The sequence below is a fragment of the Perna viridis genome, chromosome 2 (assembly GCF_037379345.1).
Source record: "Perna viridis isolate PV_CMFRI_1.1 ecotype Kerala chromosome 2, ASM3737934v1, whole genome shotgun sequence".
NCBI lineage: Eukaryota > Metazoa > Mollusca > Bivalvia > Mytilida > Mytilidae > Perna > Perna viridis.
The window spans coordinates 61,395,827-61,410,453 of record NC_142446.1 but is presented as its reverse complement, the minus strand read 5'-3'; the positions used below and the strand labels follow the sequence as shown (position 1 = coordinate 61,410,453).

General features: G+C 32.1%; 1 protein-coding gene across 2 annotated transcripts in view; it reads right to left on the bottom strand.

Annotated features, from left to right (window-relative positions):
* The window catches only part of LOC148626348 (codanin-1-like), a 40,441-nt gene extending 26,433 nt beyond the window's left edge, over positions 1 to 14,008 (bottom strand). Inside the window, exons 1-7 of one of the 2 annotated variants that reach the window (XM_088570245.1) lie at positions 13,892 to 14,007; positions 6,746 to 6,867; positions 5,186 to 5,850; positions 4,712 to 4,954; positions 4,189 to 4,370; positions 1,042 to 1,140; positions 138 to 216 (exon numbers count right to left, since the gene is read on the bottom strand). In XM_088570245.1, the coding sequence (XP_088426371.1) occupies positions 138 to 216; positions 1,042 to 1,140; positions 4,189 to 4,370; positions 4,712 to 4,954; positions 5,186 to 5,850; positions 6,746 to 6,796 (1,319 nt within the window). In that variant the 5' untranslated portion in view covers positions 6,797 to 6,867; positions 13,892 to 14,007. Of the gene's footprint in view, positions 1 to 137; positions 217 to 1,041; positions 1,141 to 4,188; positions 4,371 to 4,711; positions 4,955 to 5,185; positions 5,851 to 6,745; positions 6,868 to 13,891 lie in introns of both variants that reach the window. The other variant, XM_088570244.1, reaches the window with a different exon arrangement.
* Between the last annotated feature and the right edge of the window lie 619 nt (positions 14,009 to 14,627).

Sequence of the window (14,627 nt, the reverse complement as noted above, 5' to 3'; positions counted from 1 at the left end):
TACATTGTAAAGAAAATCTTTACATTTTACATCATGAAATAAAAAGGAGTGAAGAAGTAACTTTGTGTCTTCATTCTTACACTACCACAACTACACATTAAGCTTTTCTCCTATTTATTTATGTTCTGTGAACTTACCCAAGCTGGTTTTCTAACACTCTAACAGCAAAGTAAACAGCATTGTGAATAGAGGTAAAATTGTTTTCGTCTATAATATCTGAAATAAACCATAGCTCAATCATTAAATCATGATTATATATCATGTTACAGTGTCATAACATACATGTACGTGTATAATGAATTGTTAGGGTACTTTACACCTATTCATAGTAACTGTTCTCAACAAAGTTATATTGATTGACTAATTGTAATTCAATGTCAAAGGAAGATATTTCTTGCATTTCAGGACAGGAATGTTTTATTAATATAACAGTCCCAGCTTAGAACTACTGTGAAAGTACTATTGTTGGTGGGGTACCAATTTTTGTGGTTTTCATGGGTAGACCAAAACACGAAATTTCGTTCCAAACAAAAAGGAGATTTCCATTTATGTGTATACTGAGAACCTCAAACACCACGAATTCAAGAATCCACAAAAATTGGTATCACGAATTAAAATACTTCCACAGTACTTGAACTCGCTGAGCCAGATTTTTAATGTGATAGCTCACTGAAGTAAAAGATATATATTGTAAAACAAAGCAAGTGCATGTATAATGTGAGGCTTTAGATAATTATAAAGTTATAGTCTTATATATATAACAGTGAAGTAGATATCTTAGAGACAAAAATTAGTTATACAATATATCATACATTTAATGACATTTAATGATTTAATCAAATATGTACTTTTCTCACACTCATACATTCAAACTTCTAGCTTTATTCATATTTAATCACATTCTTCCTCAAAACAAGAATTTCTATCAGTAGAGTTCACTTTTTATGCTTTTGTCTAAGGCGTTGAGTTGAAGTACATATGAATACATAGCAAGATGAGAGTAATTGGTGGAATTTTGATATAAACAGTTGTGTGTCTTACCATCAGTAAGGTCATTTATTAAATCCAAATCTGAACTCTTTGCTGTCAACAATTGTATAATAAAATATAGTTCCACTACTAAATTTGGAAACATGTTTTCTGAAATTAACAGAAAAAAGGTGTAACATTTATAAAATATGATATCCAGCTGACAAATTATTCTATAAATGAAAAAAAAAAAAAAAAATGAAATAGTTAACTAATATGATTCACATTTACAAATGTGAAGTGTCTTGATTTTTTTTTCAATGTACACTACAGCTAACGACTATTTTGACAATTCCATTCGCCTACGGTGGACAAATTTAGTTGTCCACGCTTTGCTCACCCTTAATGCCCATGGTGGACAGTATAGTGTCCATGCCCACGGTCACTGGTGGATGCATGACAACCTGTTGATTGGTTTAATCCATGATCTGCAATTTTATTACAGAGTTCAAACAGTTGACAAATAAAAGAACAGTAATGTGTCAGTCATTACCTTGACCGTGAGAATCAATTTTCTTTCACATGTAATTGGCCTCAAGCCAAAATTGTGAGGCTAACAGGTGTTTACCTATTAATTAAGATAATTAAGCTTTTTATACAAATTAAATGCTTTGCACACTTGTTCTTTTTTCAGTTGCTACATGTATCATGTAATAATATTGTACAACTACAAAATGTCAAGTACGATGTTCAAGAAAATCAAGTATTTGGGAACTACTTATTTTACTGATGGGTTTCTTACAGAATAATTTTGATGGGTCGCCTTCAATTACATTCGTTTTTAAACCAACAGCAACAAAAATGCTTTGAAAGGGTCAATTTCTTATGCAAATTTGATAAACGCCTTTATAATATCGTCGTCCAATTATTGCGGTTCCACGTTTTATCAATACGTGTATCCCTGTATTTTGAGCATGGTATGAGGTTAATTGACATTTCCTTAACATGGCAACAGTTATGGATCGACGAACAACATGCCTTATTAGCATAGATTATTAGAAGAAAGAGTAAAAATACATGGAAGTATTTAAAATTCTTACACCGTCATAAAAAAAAAAACATGGAACTTTAGCAATATATATAGAAATATAAATATTGTGGTTTTTTTTTTAAATTTTTTATAACTGTTGACGTTAAATCAAAATTGAAGACCTTTTGACTAAAACTATAGAAATTTATTAATTACTAAAAATCCTTGGATAGCAAAATGCAATTTTAGTAAATCTCACTAATTGTACCCGGAGAAAGTGTGTATTGTCACTTCTTAATACCCAAGCATGTTACACTTAGTCAATATACAGGAAGTGATGTCACACTTAGCCAATATACAGGAAGTGGTAAATCAACTGCTCATTAACAAGAAGGAATTGTTTAGGAATATTTAGATTAAAAACCCAAATTTATTTTCACGATTACAGAAGCATATTAGGGACATTCAAAGTTGTTTTTTTTTTAAATCAAAATTTCGACATTTAAAATCTCTTTTAAAATAAAAATAGTGTTTGAATCCCCAAGAAATGATCTAATAAAAAAAATCAAATTCTTCTAGTATGAAATTTATGGCTTACTTTATAAAGAATAAATTAAACTTATTGGTATCTTTATTAACACCAGTGCGCCAACTTCAAATGTGATAGACCTTTTTCTGAAAATCTCCAATGTATTTCAATACTAAAATGGGACAAAAATGAGTTTGAAGATTTTGTATGACTTGCGTTATCTTGCCTTTCACTTGTTGTTGTTGAAATGGATATGTATTAAATTATCATGGTTAAGAGTAACTTTCAAATTTTATCATATTCAAAATTTTTAACACCAACCGTCGTGCGTTTCGATTATACATTAACATGTCCTTTCTTGAATTTTATGAAGGTTGCACTCATCAAATATCTTGTAATTTATTTTTATCAGTTTTGACAAAAAGACCCAATTTATTACTCTTCTATATTAGTACGCACAAACGTTTGACCATAATTGAATCACCTTATGTATGTTTCTTTGCTTATCGCCGGTTAACTGTTCATTTTAAGTCCTCAATACTTTAAACCACACCCTCAATATTCCTATAATTTATTACCTGTCAATCAACAATACTGCATCTTAACTTAAAACTACACCCATGACACTTTATTTAACTGATTACCAGTCAATCAAAGTCTGAAGAACACCTGTATCTTTAGCCACCGTGAGAAATTCATAGCAACATGAAGCAGTGCCTTAGAAAAAGGTAATGCAGTTGTAAATTGTTATGTCCTTCATAAGGGTGCACATCCAATCTTAGCCTATTCTCTCTAGGAAATTTAAATATTATAAGCAAAAGGAGGGTGCACTTTTTCCATCACATGGCCGTATAAGTATTTATCTCTGAATTCATCTTACAAGATTAGTTGTTGTTTCCAAATTCATATTAGTTACAAATGTATGTTGACCTTTTAAGTATTTCTGAACACATTCTAATCCTTCAAGTAACACTTGATTAACATAAAATCAAATTTTTTAATATAATACAATTTATTTGATGACAAGTGGTAGCACTGCACTGTATTCAAAAACACACCACTACCGTTGATTAACTGCCTATTAAAGAGATCAAATGGCACCTGTCAAAGGTTACTGCGAGTTCTTTGTTATAATAATTTGTTGGAAAATAATCAGACCTCTCTGCTTTCATCCCCGCCCTACAGGTAATTGATGACTGTCAATTATAAAGACGCTCTATTGACACCTGTGAAAAATTGTTACCGCAAGCTCATACAATTAGATACACTTCTTATAATACAATAGGACCGTAATATTTATTACGTAAGAATAAGTTTTAATTCCGATTCCTGTTATAACAAAACAAAATTTAAAAGTGTCCACCAGAATGTGCATGGGTAACGTGAACAGAGATCAACCAAGTGTCCACTGTGGGCCGGTGGGAACATGTGTAAGGGTGGACATAAATGGAAACACTATTATAGCTTAACTCAAAGAGAAAGTAAGGACAAACAAAATAAAACTTGATCAATCAAAATAAATCATTTACCATTTTTTAACAAATATCTCAATGCATTTTTAAGTATATAAACAACAGGAGGATGAAAAACTGACATTTAGACAGCAGTATATATACTATAAAAAGTATCTCAAAAGACATCCTTAGCAGTATAAACAAACCTTTAAGACACAGGGAGTATGTACTTGACAGTATGTCAAGTTTTTCAGTGTGTGTAACCTTTGACTTTTCTGCTAATGGTACCTCCACAATACTGGTTGATCTTTCCAAGCCTGCCTTTGTAGGGGTGATAGGAGATGCTGTATCAGACTCAAAGTCTTTTAGTATTCTGTCCTTTTCTAGCCTGAAGGTAAAAAAAAAAGAACTTGAAATAAACAATACTTAAGGGTAAAAGTTTTTGTAGGGCAGAACTGGGAGGTATTTTTTTTTCAACACTGATATTCTCCAAAATATATGTAATCAATATCAATTACTATTTCAATCAGTGATTGAAGCTCAAGTCAGAATTGAATATTTAGCCAGTCAGTAAAAGGCAAGTCAAACCAGCAGAAAGCCTTTTTTAAAATGACTGCAGCCCAGAGATCCAAGTCATCTAGATCTTGAAAGTTATTTCAAGAAAAGACTGATTTAAGACATCATACCACCTTTGCTATTACTGTTTGAATAGAACGTCATTATTTAAACCTTAGCAACTGTTTCTCTAGCTCTGTAACTTCTGCATTCTTTGTTTTCTCCTCAGCCTCTATAAACACCCTGTTATGTTGAACCCCAGATACTTGTGTTGGATTTATTCTCCTACTGGGTGTTTTGGGCTCTGATGGTAAAGTGGTGAAACTGATTCTTCTACTTTTGGTAACCTCTATAGACTTAGTAGGTCTTGGTGTTCCCATCTCAAAATTGGGTGATTCTAACATATTCATTGATTGTCTGCAATAAAAAATAACATGACTCAGTAAATCTAAAAACTTCATAACTGCCTTTATTTTCTTTTAAATTATAGCAACTGTTGTTCAGTAATCAAAATTTGTAGTATTCTAAATGGCAGATCTCTCATTTTATGACAGGTATTATATACAATTTAGGGACTACCCATTGTTTATTTTTTGACAACTTAAAATCAACATTGCTTAATCTTACAAATGCACAATGTTAGCATACCTTACAGAAAGGCCAGGCTCCCCTCCCATTGGAGGAAAATCACTAACACTATTTAGGCTGAAGATTGGTGCTGGACTCTTTTGACGAAGCTCATTAGGATCAAGTGAATGTTTTCTCCTCCCTCCAGACCTCTGGGTAATGGCAGGAGAAGGAGAGTTATCAGTCAGTTTGTTTTTATTCCCACTTGAATATGGAGAATTTTTCTTTTTAGTTACTTCAGGTGAAATAAATTCCCCTAGACTGAATTTCTTCTTTGACTTATTATCATTCTGGTATTTGCTATGTTGATTCCTGTTAGAGCTCCCACCAAATGATGATCGGCCTTTTGGTTTACTGTCTAGGTTTTGTTTATTACTACCAAGATAAGATGGAGAATCAAAAGAAGCATTTGGAGAAAACACTGATGCTGATGTGCTTGTTATGTCTTCTAATCCATCACCAGGACTTGCACCAAAAAGCTGAACACGTTTTCCATTCTCTGGTTTTGATGAGCCATTCTGTGTCTTTTTAAGTTTCTGAGCTGATGGTGTTTTAGCTGGTGAATTGGATGCAGACCTTGTGGATTGTAATAAATGCAATGTCTTATCTCTAAGATAGTTCAAAAAGAAAGGAACAAACTCTTGCTGAAGTTTACCGAAGTCCTGAAGATACTCTCCACTTTTTTCCTGAAAATAGATCAGTAAAATTTTGGTTATTAAGCAAAAATTTCTTACACTTGTATTTTTAATGAATGTAAAAACCTAAACAGAGCTAGTGTTGATGTAATATATTTGTCTGAATAGGCAAAAAAATTAGTCCCGCTAAAGAAGGGTGGGTAGGTAAGGAATTTACATTTTTTTTTCAAAAACATTTTTCATTGAGTTAGTGGGGAAACAATCTAGACATACATGCCTGAGCCAAAATGGCTATAAAATGTTAAGGCTACTAGCAAAACAAGAGACTCCCAGAACCCTGAATCGCTCACCTGGTTAACTTTTTGTCTTTCAAGGGCAATAACTCTAACAAGGTGCTGTATGACAATTTTGACTCAGTGAACACCTCGGTAGGACTTATCATAAGGATCATTTCATCACTTGAAAATTTCATTCTATATATCATAGTTTTCAAGATATTGGCTGAAAACTACTAAAAACAATTCTTTACCATTCAAGGGCAATAACTCTTACAAGGAGTTTTCAGACAACTTTGATCCTTGAAGACTTTTGTAGGCCTTATAATAAGGATCATTTCTGCAATAAAAAGAATTTGGCTTAACCTAACTGTATTGGAGATATATGAGAAAACTTCTGACTGACTCATTTTGTTCTATTTTAAGTAACAGCAGTCATGTTTTTCCATGGATTTAAAGTCCCTATATTAGTTCTATGAAAAATACTCTAAGGAACTCTATACCAAATTTGGTTCCAATTGGTCAAGTAGTGTATATTGACAGCATTCGAAATTTTACAAAATACATGCAGATAAATGTTATGTAAATAATGACAACTTACTGATTATAGGAGATAATATAGACACCAAAATACATGTACAGTGTGCGCAAAGCAGATTTTAATTTCTCACCTTAACACGGTTGAGAAAAATTGCATTCAAAATGCTCTCCGCACGTCCCATCACCGGTTGAGTCGTGGTGATCAGCTGAGAAACGGCATGTGCCGGTTGAGACTAATTCACCAATTCGCAAACTATGTGTAGACATAAATGGTTGTTAATTACAGTGTTAATTAAAATGGCAGGAAACTGATTTGTCCTCAGGTAATATTCAATTATCTAAAATTTACCAGTGTGTGAACGTTGTCAAAAAGTTGTTTGTTTAACAATTAGTTTTCGACTTCAATTGACAGGTCAGCTGACTCTATTCTTTATTGGGAAGATTGTAGTTATAAACAGTATTTTTAATTTTAATTACGAATCCGGGTCCTAATTAGATGGCTGATTTTTCTACTAATATTATTGAAAAACATAAATTTCTAGTATTTGGACCATTTGACTAATAACGCTATAAACAGTGGCTAGACAAATTTATTGTTAATACTTTACTTCATTTTTTTCTAAATCAATGAGAAGCAATAGCTCGAACTAATATAGTACATGAAAAGTCAATTCTCCCAAGCACTGTTTATTTCCGTAGTCCCCTAGCTACTTTGCTTATTTTTGAATCGCGGCAACTCTATTTTTGTAACTTTAAATGTAATTAAAAGATTTTGGTTGTATACATACATTATTTGTTTGAAAATGTTCTGCATATAAAAAACATAAGAGAGTTTTGAAGTTGTTCAGGGATTGAAATAGTTTGGCTGTAAGGTCACGATTTTGATTTCGAAATCATCAACTACACCGTCTTTAAAATGAAAGTTGAATATGATGTTTTACTACAATATTAGATGTAGTAAACATTGTTGATGAGTTTTTGTGGCTGCAACCGAGTTGCGTCATGTATTTAAATATTTTGCCATGTGTAAATACAAGTTTTTAAAAGTCTTAAAACATGTAAAATAATTTTTTTCTCATTTTGTAAATCTGTCCTGGGTTCTACCATATTTGAACACAAGCAAAGTTAATTATAAAGTTAAGGAAAAAAATAGCTTGTAAAGTACAAGAATATTGGAATTTGTTAAAAATATTGGTGTGAATTCTCATTTTTTTTTTTTTACAAAATATAGATAAATTGTAATTAATTTCATTATTCTGAAGTTCTATAAATCTAGTATAGTTATTATAACATCTGAAATCACACACGCGCAGTTTAGAGCCAGAGATGTCATGATTCATTCCTTGTAATAAGATCTTTTGCACCTATATCATAAGAGCCACATCATTGGCACAATAGACCTATAATTTAAGTATATGTCTTGGTTGGAACTAAACATAGTAATATTCAAAATACATTTACTCTAAAAGATTGACTTATTGTTAACAATAACTCATATTTGTTGCAGATTGGGTACACCAAGGACATTCTATTAATAATTAGTTAATTATTGTGACTTAGGTGATTTATTGCTTTAGAAAATACAAATTTAATGCCCTTTCACTAAATTTGAAATGCCTATAATATGTTAATTTTGTCCAAATTTTATGCGAAATTACCAAATCCGCCACTAAATGTATTTTATAAATTTACACGTTGTGCGCTGCTTCATAAATATCTTCATCAATTAGTTATATTTAATAATTTATTCTTCGAGAAACCTAATATAATAAGAACTTTGTAATGTATTGCAACCATGACAATACCCCAGGCAATTTGGCTAACTAAATTCTACTTAAATACTGAAAATACGGGAGGGGTGGGGTGGGGTCATGCTTACGGCAATATGTTTGTCGGTAGAAATGCTATATATGCATTGCTTTCCACACACGCTCAGGATCAAACATCATACAGAGTTTAATTATTTGTTATTTCACGCTGTATGAATATTATATTCAAATAAAATTTCTTCATACATTAAGCCAAGGATATTTATAGAAAATGGCTGAATTATGGACACATGAAGCATCCTGATATAATAGGGCATATATGCAAAAAAATATAATAAAAAAATAATAGTAAATTGGATTTATTTAACAGAAGCCTGTAATCCTTTCCAATGTGGTAGCAGTTTACAGTGTCCAAAAATACAGTTCGCACCAAATGCCTCCCCTGCAGTGTGACCACCTGCTGGTACAGCGATGTTAGTATCTCAGTAAGCTTCTTCGTCAAGCTGAGTAAAACATCTTGTACATTTTTGTGATATGGCAAAGCATTGTTACATACGACTCAAACAGCATTCTTTACTATGTATATTTATATTGACAGAACCGACAGGTGAGCTGTGTGATGTTCAAATACACACACCACGTCCTGATTGACACTCCAGGGCATTCATTACCTGTTAATTACACAAATGAAATAAACATCCCGTTCCTTATCACGTAGAACTACTTAAAATATCGGAGTTCAAATTAAATATTTCAGTGTCTTTGACCTTGAGGGTCTTTTTTTGTCACATTAAACTATCGTACAAAATCTTCAACTAATACAAACACTATGAGCTTGTTGAAATTTGACAGTGAGTTGATGACAACCACTCCTGCTCTATAAAGATGGTAGAACTTCTGCCAATGCAGAATATGTATGTCATCGATTTTATACATTATTATACTTGCTAACAGATATATTAACTTGGATTTCTTGCTTAATTCTTTTATTGTATAAGTTTATCTTTATTGTACTCTGTGCATGACTGTCATGTATTATACTGTCCACCTTGCAAGATTTATTCTTCACTTAATCTCAACAAAAGGAGAAGTCCCAACAGTTGAAAGCTACTATAATACCTATAGAACTTTCAAATTATGTAAGTCTGTCCTACGGCGAGTGAACAATTATCCAAGACGTCGTTTACTTCCAAAATTTTAAGCCTCTTTTATTAATACGACTATGTAAAGACCTCTCTGCTACAGTCTGGACTCTCAGTTTTTTAGAAGCACTTTAGAAAGCTGAATCCTGATCATTCATTGCCTGCTTAAGGTACAACTTGTAAGCAAGTGTTTATAGGGTAATTTTTTGAAGAAATAGATAGCAAAATATGTTCCACTTTTTGTTTTATTACTCAGTTAATTTTCAAACATAATCTAAAAATTTACGACAAAGTTTCAAATTTATATCTATAAATAATTGTATACATGTACATGTAGATCGATATATCTACACAATGTTGTAAGTGTGGTATTATCTGACTTTGAATACACTTATTAATTTACAATTAATTTTTTAAATATGTGTGCATAATTCTTTATACAATATATATTTAAAAATTTGTTTCAATTTTAGTTGGATACTTTAAATTTAGAAGACATGTGCGTAATTGTAAAATCCTATCAGTGTAGATAAATAAAACGAAGTCCACATTTTTTGTAACTACATGAATAAAGTGACACATGACACATCAAGTATAATAATTAATTTTGTTTCAGATTTGCTTTTATTCAAATTGAAAACATTGAAATTCAAAGTTGAGACTTGAATAGGAGTAAATAAAGAAAAAAATTAGTATTCAAAACATAAAAAGGATTAAATTGTTTTTTTTTTCACACTTTTTATTACATTTTTCAAAACTGGTGAAAATGCTGCACATGCTTAATACAGTGTGGGAAACTACCGCTCACCAACTCGCAAAATATGAGTAGATGTGTAATTTGGCGAGTTCTCATTAGCTTACACTCGTCAATTTAGCAACCGTCATTTGATCGGCGAGTTCCAAGGAAAGTTAACCAGCCAGCTGGTTATTTAGTAAAACATCTGTTAACATCATTATATTAAAAATATGTTCCCTACATTTTAGGAGGTTTAGCTTGAATATGTTAAGTGAATTTTTGCATGATATGCACAATTTTATTGACTTGTAAAGCATTGTTTACAATCTGCCATTTTAATTTCCGGTAAACGGGATGTGCAAAAACCTATGCGATGGTTCCGATCTCATATTAGTATTCAAATGAAATTATCTTGGTAATTTAATATAAGTTACCTTACCAAATTAGTTGTTTATTGTCAAAATAAAAATGAAAAAGAAGCATATGATAAACATTTTCTTGTTTCACAACGATGAATCTGTTGAAATATAATTTTATTTTTTAAAATATAAGTTCAGAAATGAGTACTCATTCTGTTACTGTAAAGTACATGAAAAACTTCAATGGGAGGGAATATTCGAAAATGGGAAAGTTTTTGATAAATTTAAAAACAAATGAAAAGATAGTTGAAGAAAGGAAAGGAAAAGCAGATTGTCAAATCCAAGAAAATACAGATGGTAGTACAGAAAAAAAAACTAAAATGTGAAGAGCATAGACATTTTTTGAATGAATGGAAATAATTTGGCTAGTTGAATTTATATTTGGCTAGCAAGGTCAATATTCCAGTAGCCAGAATGGCAAGTTTGAAAAAAAAAGGTTTCCCACACTGTTAATAGTGGTAAATCAATTACCAGTGCAAATGTTTGAATGTGATGTTAATTGCCGTTCCAAGGGAAAGTAGCAGTTGAAAAATAATTTTCCCTGACCCAAATTTTACATGCCTCGAGTGACAGGAAAGAAGAATGCTAGAACACTGATTATGTTAAACAGATTTTTTTTGTTAAACGATAAATCATTTCTTATCGCTATCACTTCACTGATTATCAACCGGCACTCAGCCGCGACTCAACTGCGAAATGGTGATTGCTGCGGAGGCCTAATTCTCAACACAACTCCACCTCAACCACATATAGTCTGAGTTGCGCTCACTGTAGATCAAAGTGGAAGATGTAAATAAGATATACATGTACCACCAATATGAAAACAATTTCACAGAAATACTGAACAAGCAAGCTCCAATAAAAAATAGAAAACCAAGAAAAAAACCACTACCATCAGTGATTGGGAAGGATTTTTTTATGATGGGACAATGGCCCCATCCCTGACAATTTCATGGGGCCATTTTAGATTTGAAGGGGCCATTTTGAATTTTTAGGGGGCCATTTTGTTCAGATTTAGGAGAAAATTTTGAATAAACAAGTAACGACTTTATTTGGATTTTCAATATTTTTTGTTTGATTTGAACAAGGCTTTAGGACATAAATGTCTTTCGTTTTAGAAGTCTGTTTTTTGTCTGTTTCCATGTCTCTAATGTGCGTTGGAATTTCGTGCCACCTTCAACTTGTAATGACCTTGATTTTATCTAATTACCATTTTTAAAGAAATTCAACGAACGATCGACATGGCTAACTTTATCATATTACGAAACATAAAAGATGCAAAAATTTCATCAAAATCGCGTAGGGTTTATCAAAAAGTTTGATTGAAAATACTTAGAACATTTAAAAGCATTATTTTCAATATTAACCTTCAATTCAAGTTCATTTTATTTGTTTATATTCTTTCGGTTTACGAACGTTTCATTTTGCCGAGGGATATCAACATTGGCCAATATCGAGACCCCAAATGTGGGAAATTGGTAATACAGTTCCGAGAATCGTACGACAACAATCAATTTCATTGGCTAAAGCCGCTTGTACAAATTTATCCTCCAATTAGATCAGCAATTTATTTTTAAAGTCTATTTTTAATCGGGGGAAAACCGCGATTTCATGTCATTTTAAAAATAATACAAAAGTTTATGACGCAAAACGGAACAGAACAGGAATAATACCGATCAATAAAAGAACTTTAAGGGCACACTACGGCACTTTCTGATTGTGCTTTGATGCGCCATTTTCGATACAAATGCGCAAATTGCGCATGGCCTTCCCAACCACTGTACCATGTATGAACAGAGTATTGGGCAAGGCCATTTACACAAAACAGATGTTATACACCCAATACACACAAACAATAAAAAAACGGAAGTTAAAAACATGGGAAATATATAAAAAAAAAAACAACAGAACCTGGTAACCAAATATAAAAGAATTCAAATAGACAATATTTTTAGAAAGATGTACGGATTAAAAAATAGTGAATTTTGGTCTACTGTCAAATAATTTTTCTCCAAAAAGTATTCTGACAAGATCGTATTACAAGGGAATGATAGAACTGCAATTAACACAACTGAAGTTGCTAACATTTTCAATAACTTTTTTTCAACAGTAGCAACAAAAATTGGTGAAGGTGTAGAAAGTGGAGTTTTTCCAGACAGACTGAAACAGGCACAAGTAACACCTTCATACATGAAAAATAGTCCTCTGTAAAAATCTAATTACAGGCCTGTACGTGTACTATCTTTTTTTCCAAAAGTTTATGAAAAAGTTTTAGAAACTCAATTGATCGAGTAATTTGATATAATTTTTCACCCTAATTTATGTACATTTCGTAGGGGCCATGGTTGTCAAACTACACTACTGAAACTACTGGAAGATTGGCAATTAGCACTACATAAAAAACTACAAAGTTTCCAAGCTGTCAATATCCTTCCTTCATTCTTTAGCAACAAAAGTTTCGCAACATTTGACAGGTATGGCTTTTTAGTTGTAGGCAGTGGTTCTATGTCCACCCATTTGTGGATGGGGAGACTCTTCAGGCTAATTGTCCACACATCCTGTTTGCACAACTCACATCCAGAATTGTGATAGAAACGCCCAATTTGTTACAGAAATACTGTCAAATTTTCTGCAAATGTACGACTATTAATGGCTTAGCAAACTGTAATCACACTTAATAAACTGGAAAGATTTCTAATCAATATTTGTTACATCAGACACAATTTAATAACTTAATTGTATCTGTATCATTTTGTATAAATGAAATTCTCACAATTTCCACATTTAATACTAATGTAAATCAAACATTTCCGCCACCATTCTGTGTTATTTACTCGAAAAGGATGTGTGGATGATTAGCCTGTAGAGGCTGTCTGTCCTCGAGCAGCCACTGCCTTAGAATTAGATGTACGCCTGCTGACTGCATTTGAAGGCCAACCTTGTAAGAACTTCGGTTCTATCATGGATTCATGCTAGAGTTACAAAACAAGAACATAGCCATAGCTTCCATGTTGGATACAAACAGTATGGTTGTTCACATTTTAAAAAAAACATAACACTTTAATAAAGGGTAACAAAAGCACTGTAGAAGCCTGAGACTGAGTCTACAAGTGTATGTCACAGCATCATGCATAGACATCGTGACAGCGTGTGAATCATACTAAACCCATTTCCATAAACTTGTACATGCTTTGGTTTACAGAGTAGAAACCTGATAAGTCCTGTATTTTATCCAGTGTACGACGGTTTTTGGAGTGATTTCAGTTCTTAGAAGAAGCTCTAAGATCGCTGCCATTTCTTTTCAATTTCCCGCCATGTGAAATTTTCTCCTTCCGGTGTAAACATTTGACAAATATATATGAATACCTAAAATTACTAATTATGACAGTAACGGACGGAAATTTATACAAATAACATTTATTACAGAAAAAAAAGTTTAAACAATCAACATTTGATAAAAGACTTATTTTTAGAACATGATATGCAGGTGTTATTAGTAGGAGGACGAAGTTGAATACAATAATATTTATACTTTAATGCCTTTCTGAGTTTTGCATTGAACTCTGGGACAGGGACTTAATAATATACTAGTGTGTCTCCGTGTACAAAACTTGTGTAGTCGGACCACGCACTTTGGACAAAAGTTCTATTTTAGGATTTAAAAAAAAAATACTCAATTTAGTTTTTCCATGGGTGACGTGTCTGCTCAACGCCAGAATTTTTATTTATTTTTTTTTTATTTTTAATAACATCATTTGATTTATGACAGGTGAAGTAATTGTGCTCATCATTACCAATTTCCAGACACTCCGAACAATTTTATGTTCCATAGATATATTTTATATTTACCCTATTCTATTTCAAGCGTGTGGTTTTATTAGGATCGATGTCTATTAATAAAAAAAAACATTTTCTTCGGATAAATATTCTTCTTATTCAAGTTAAAT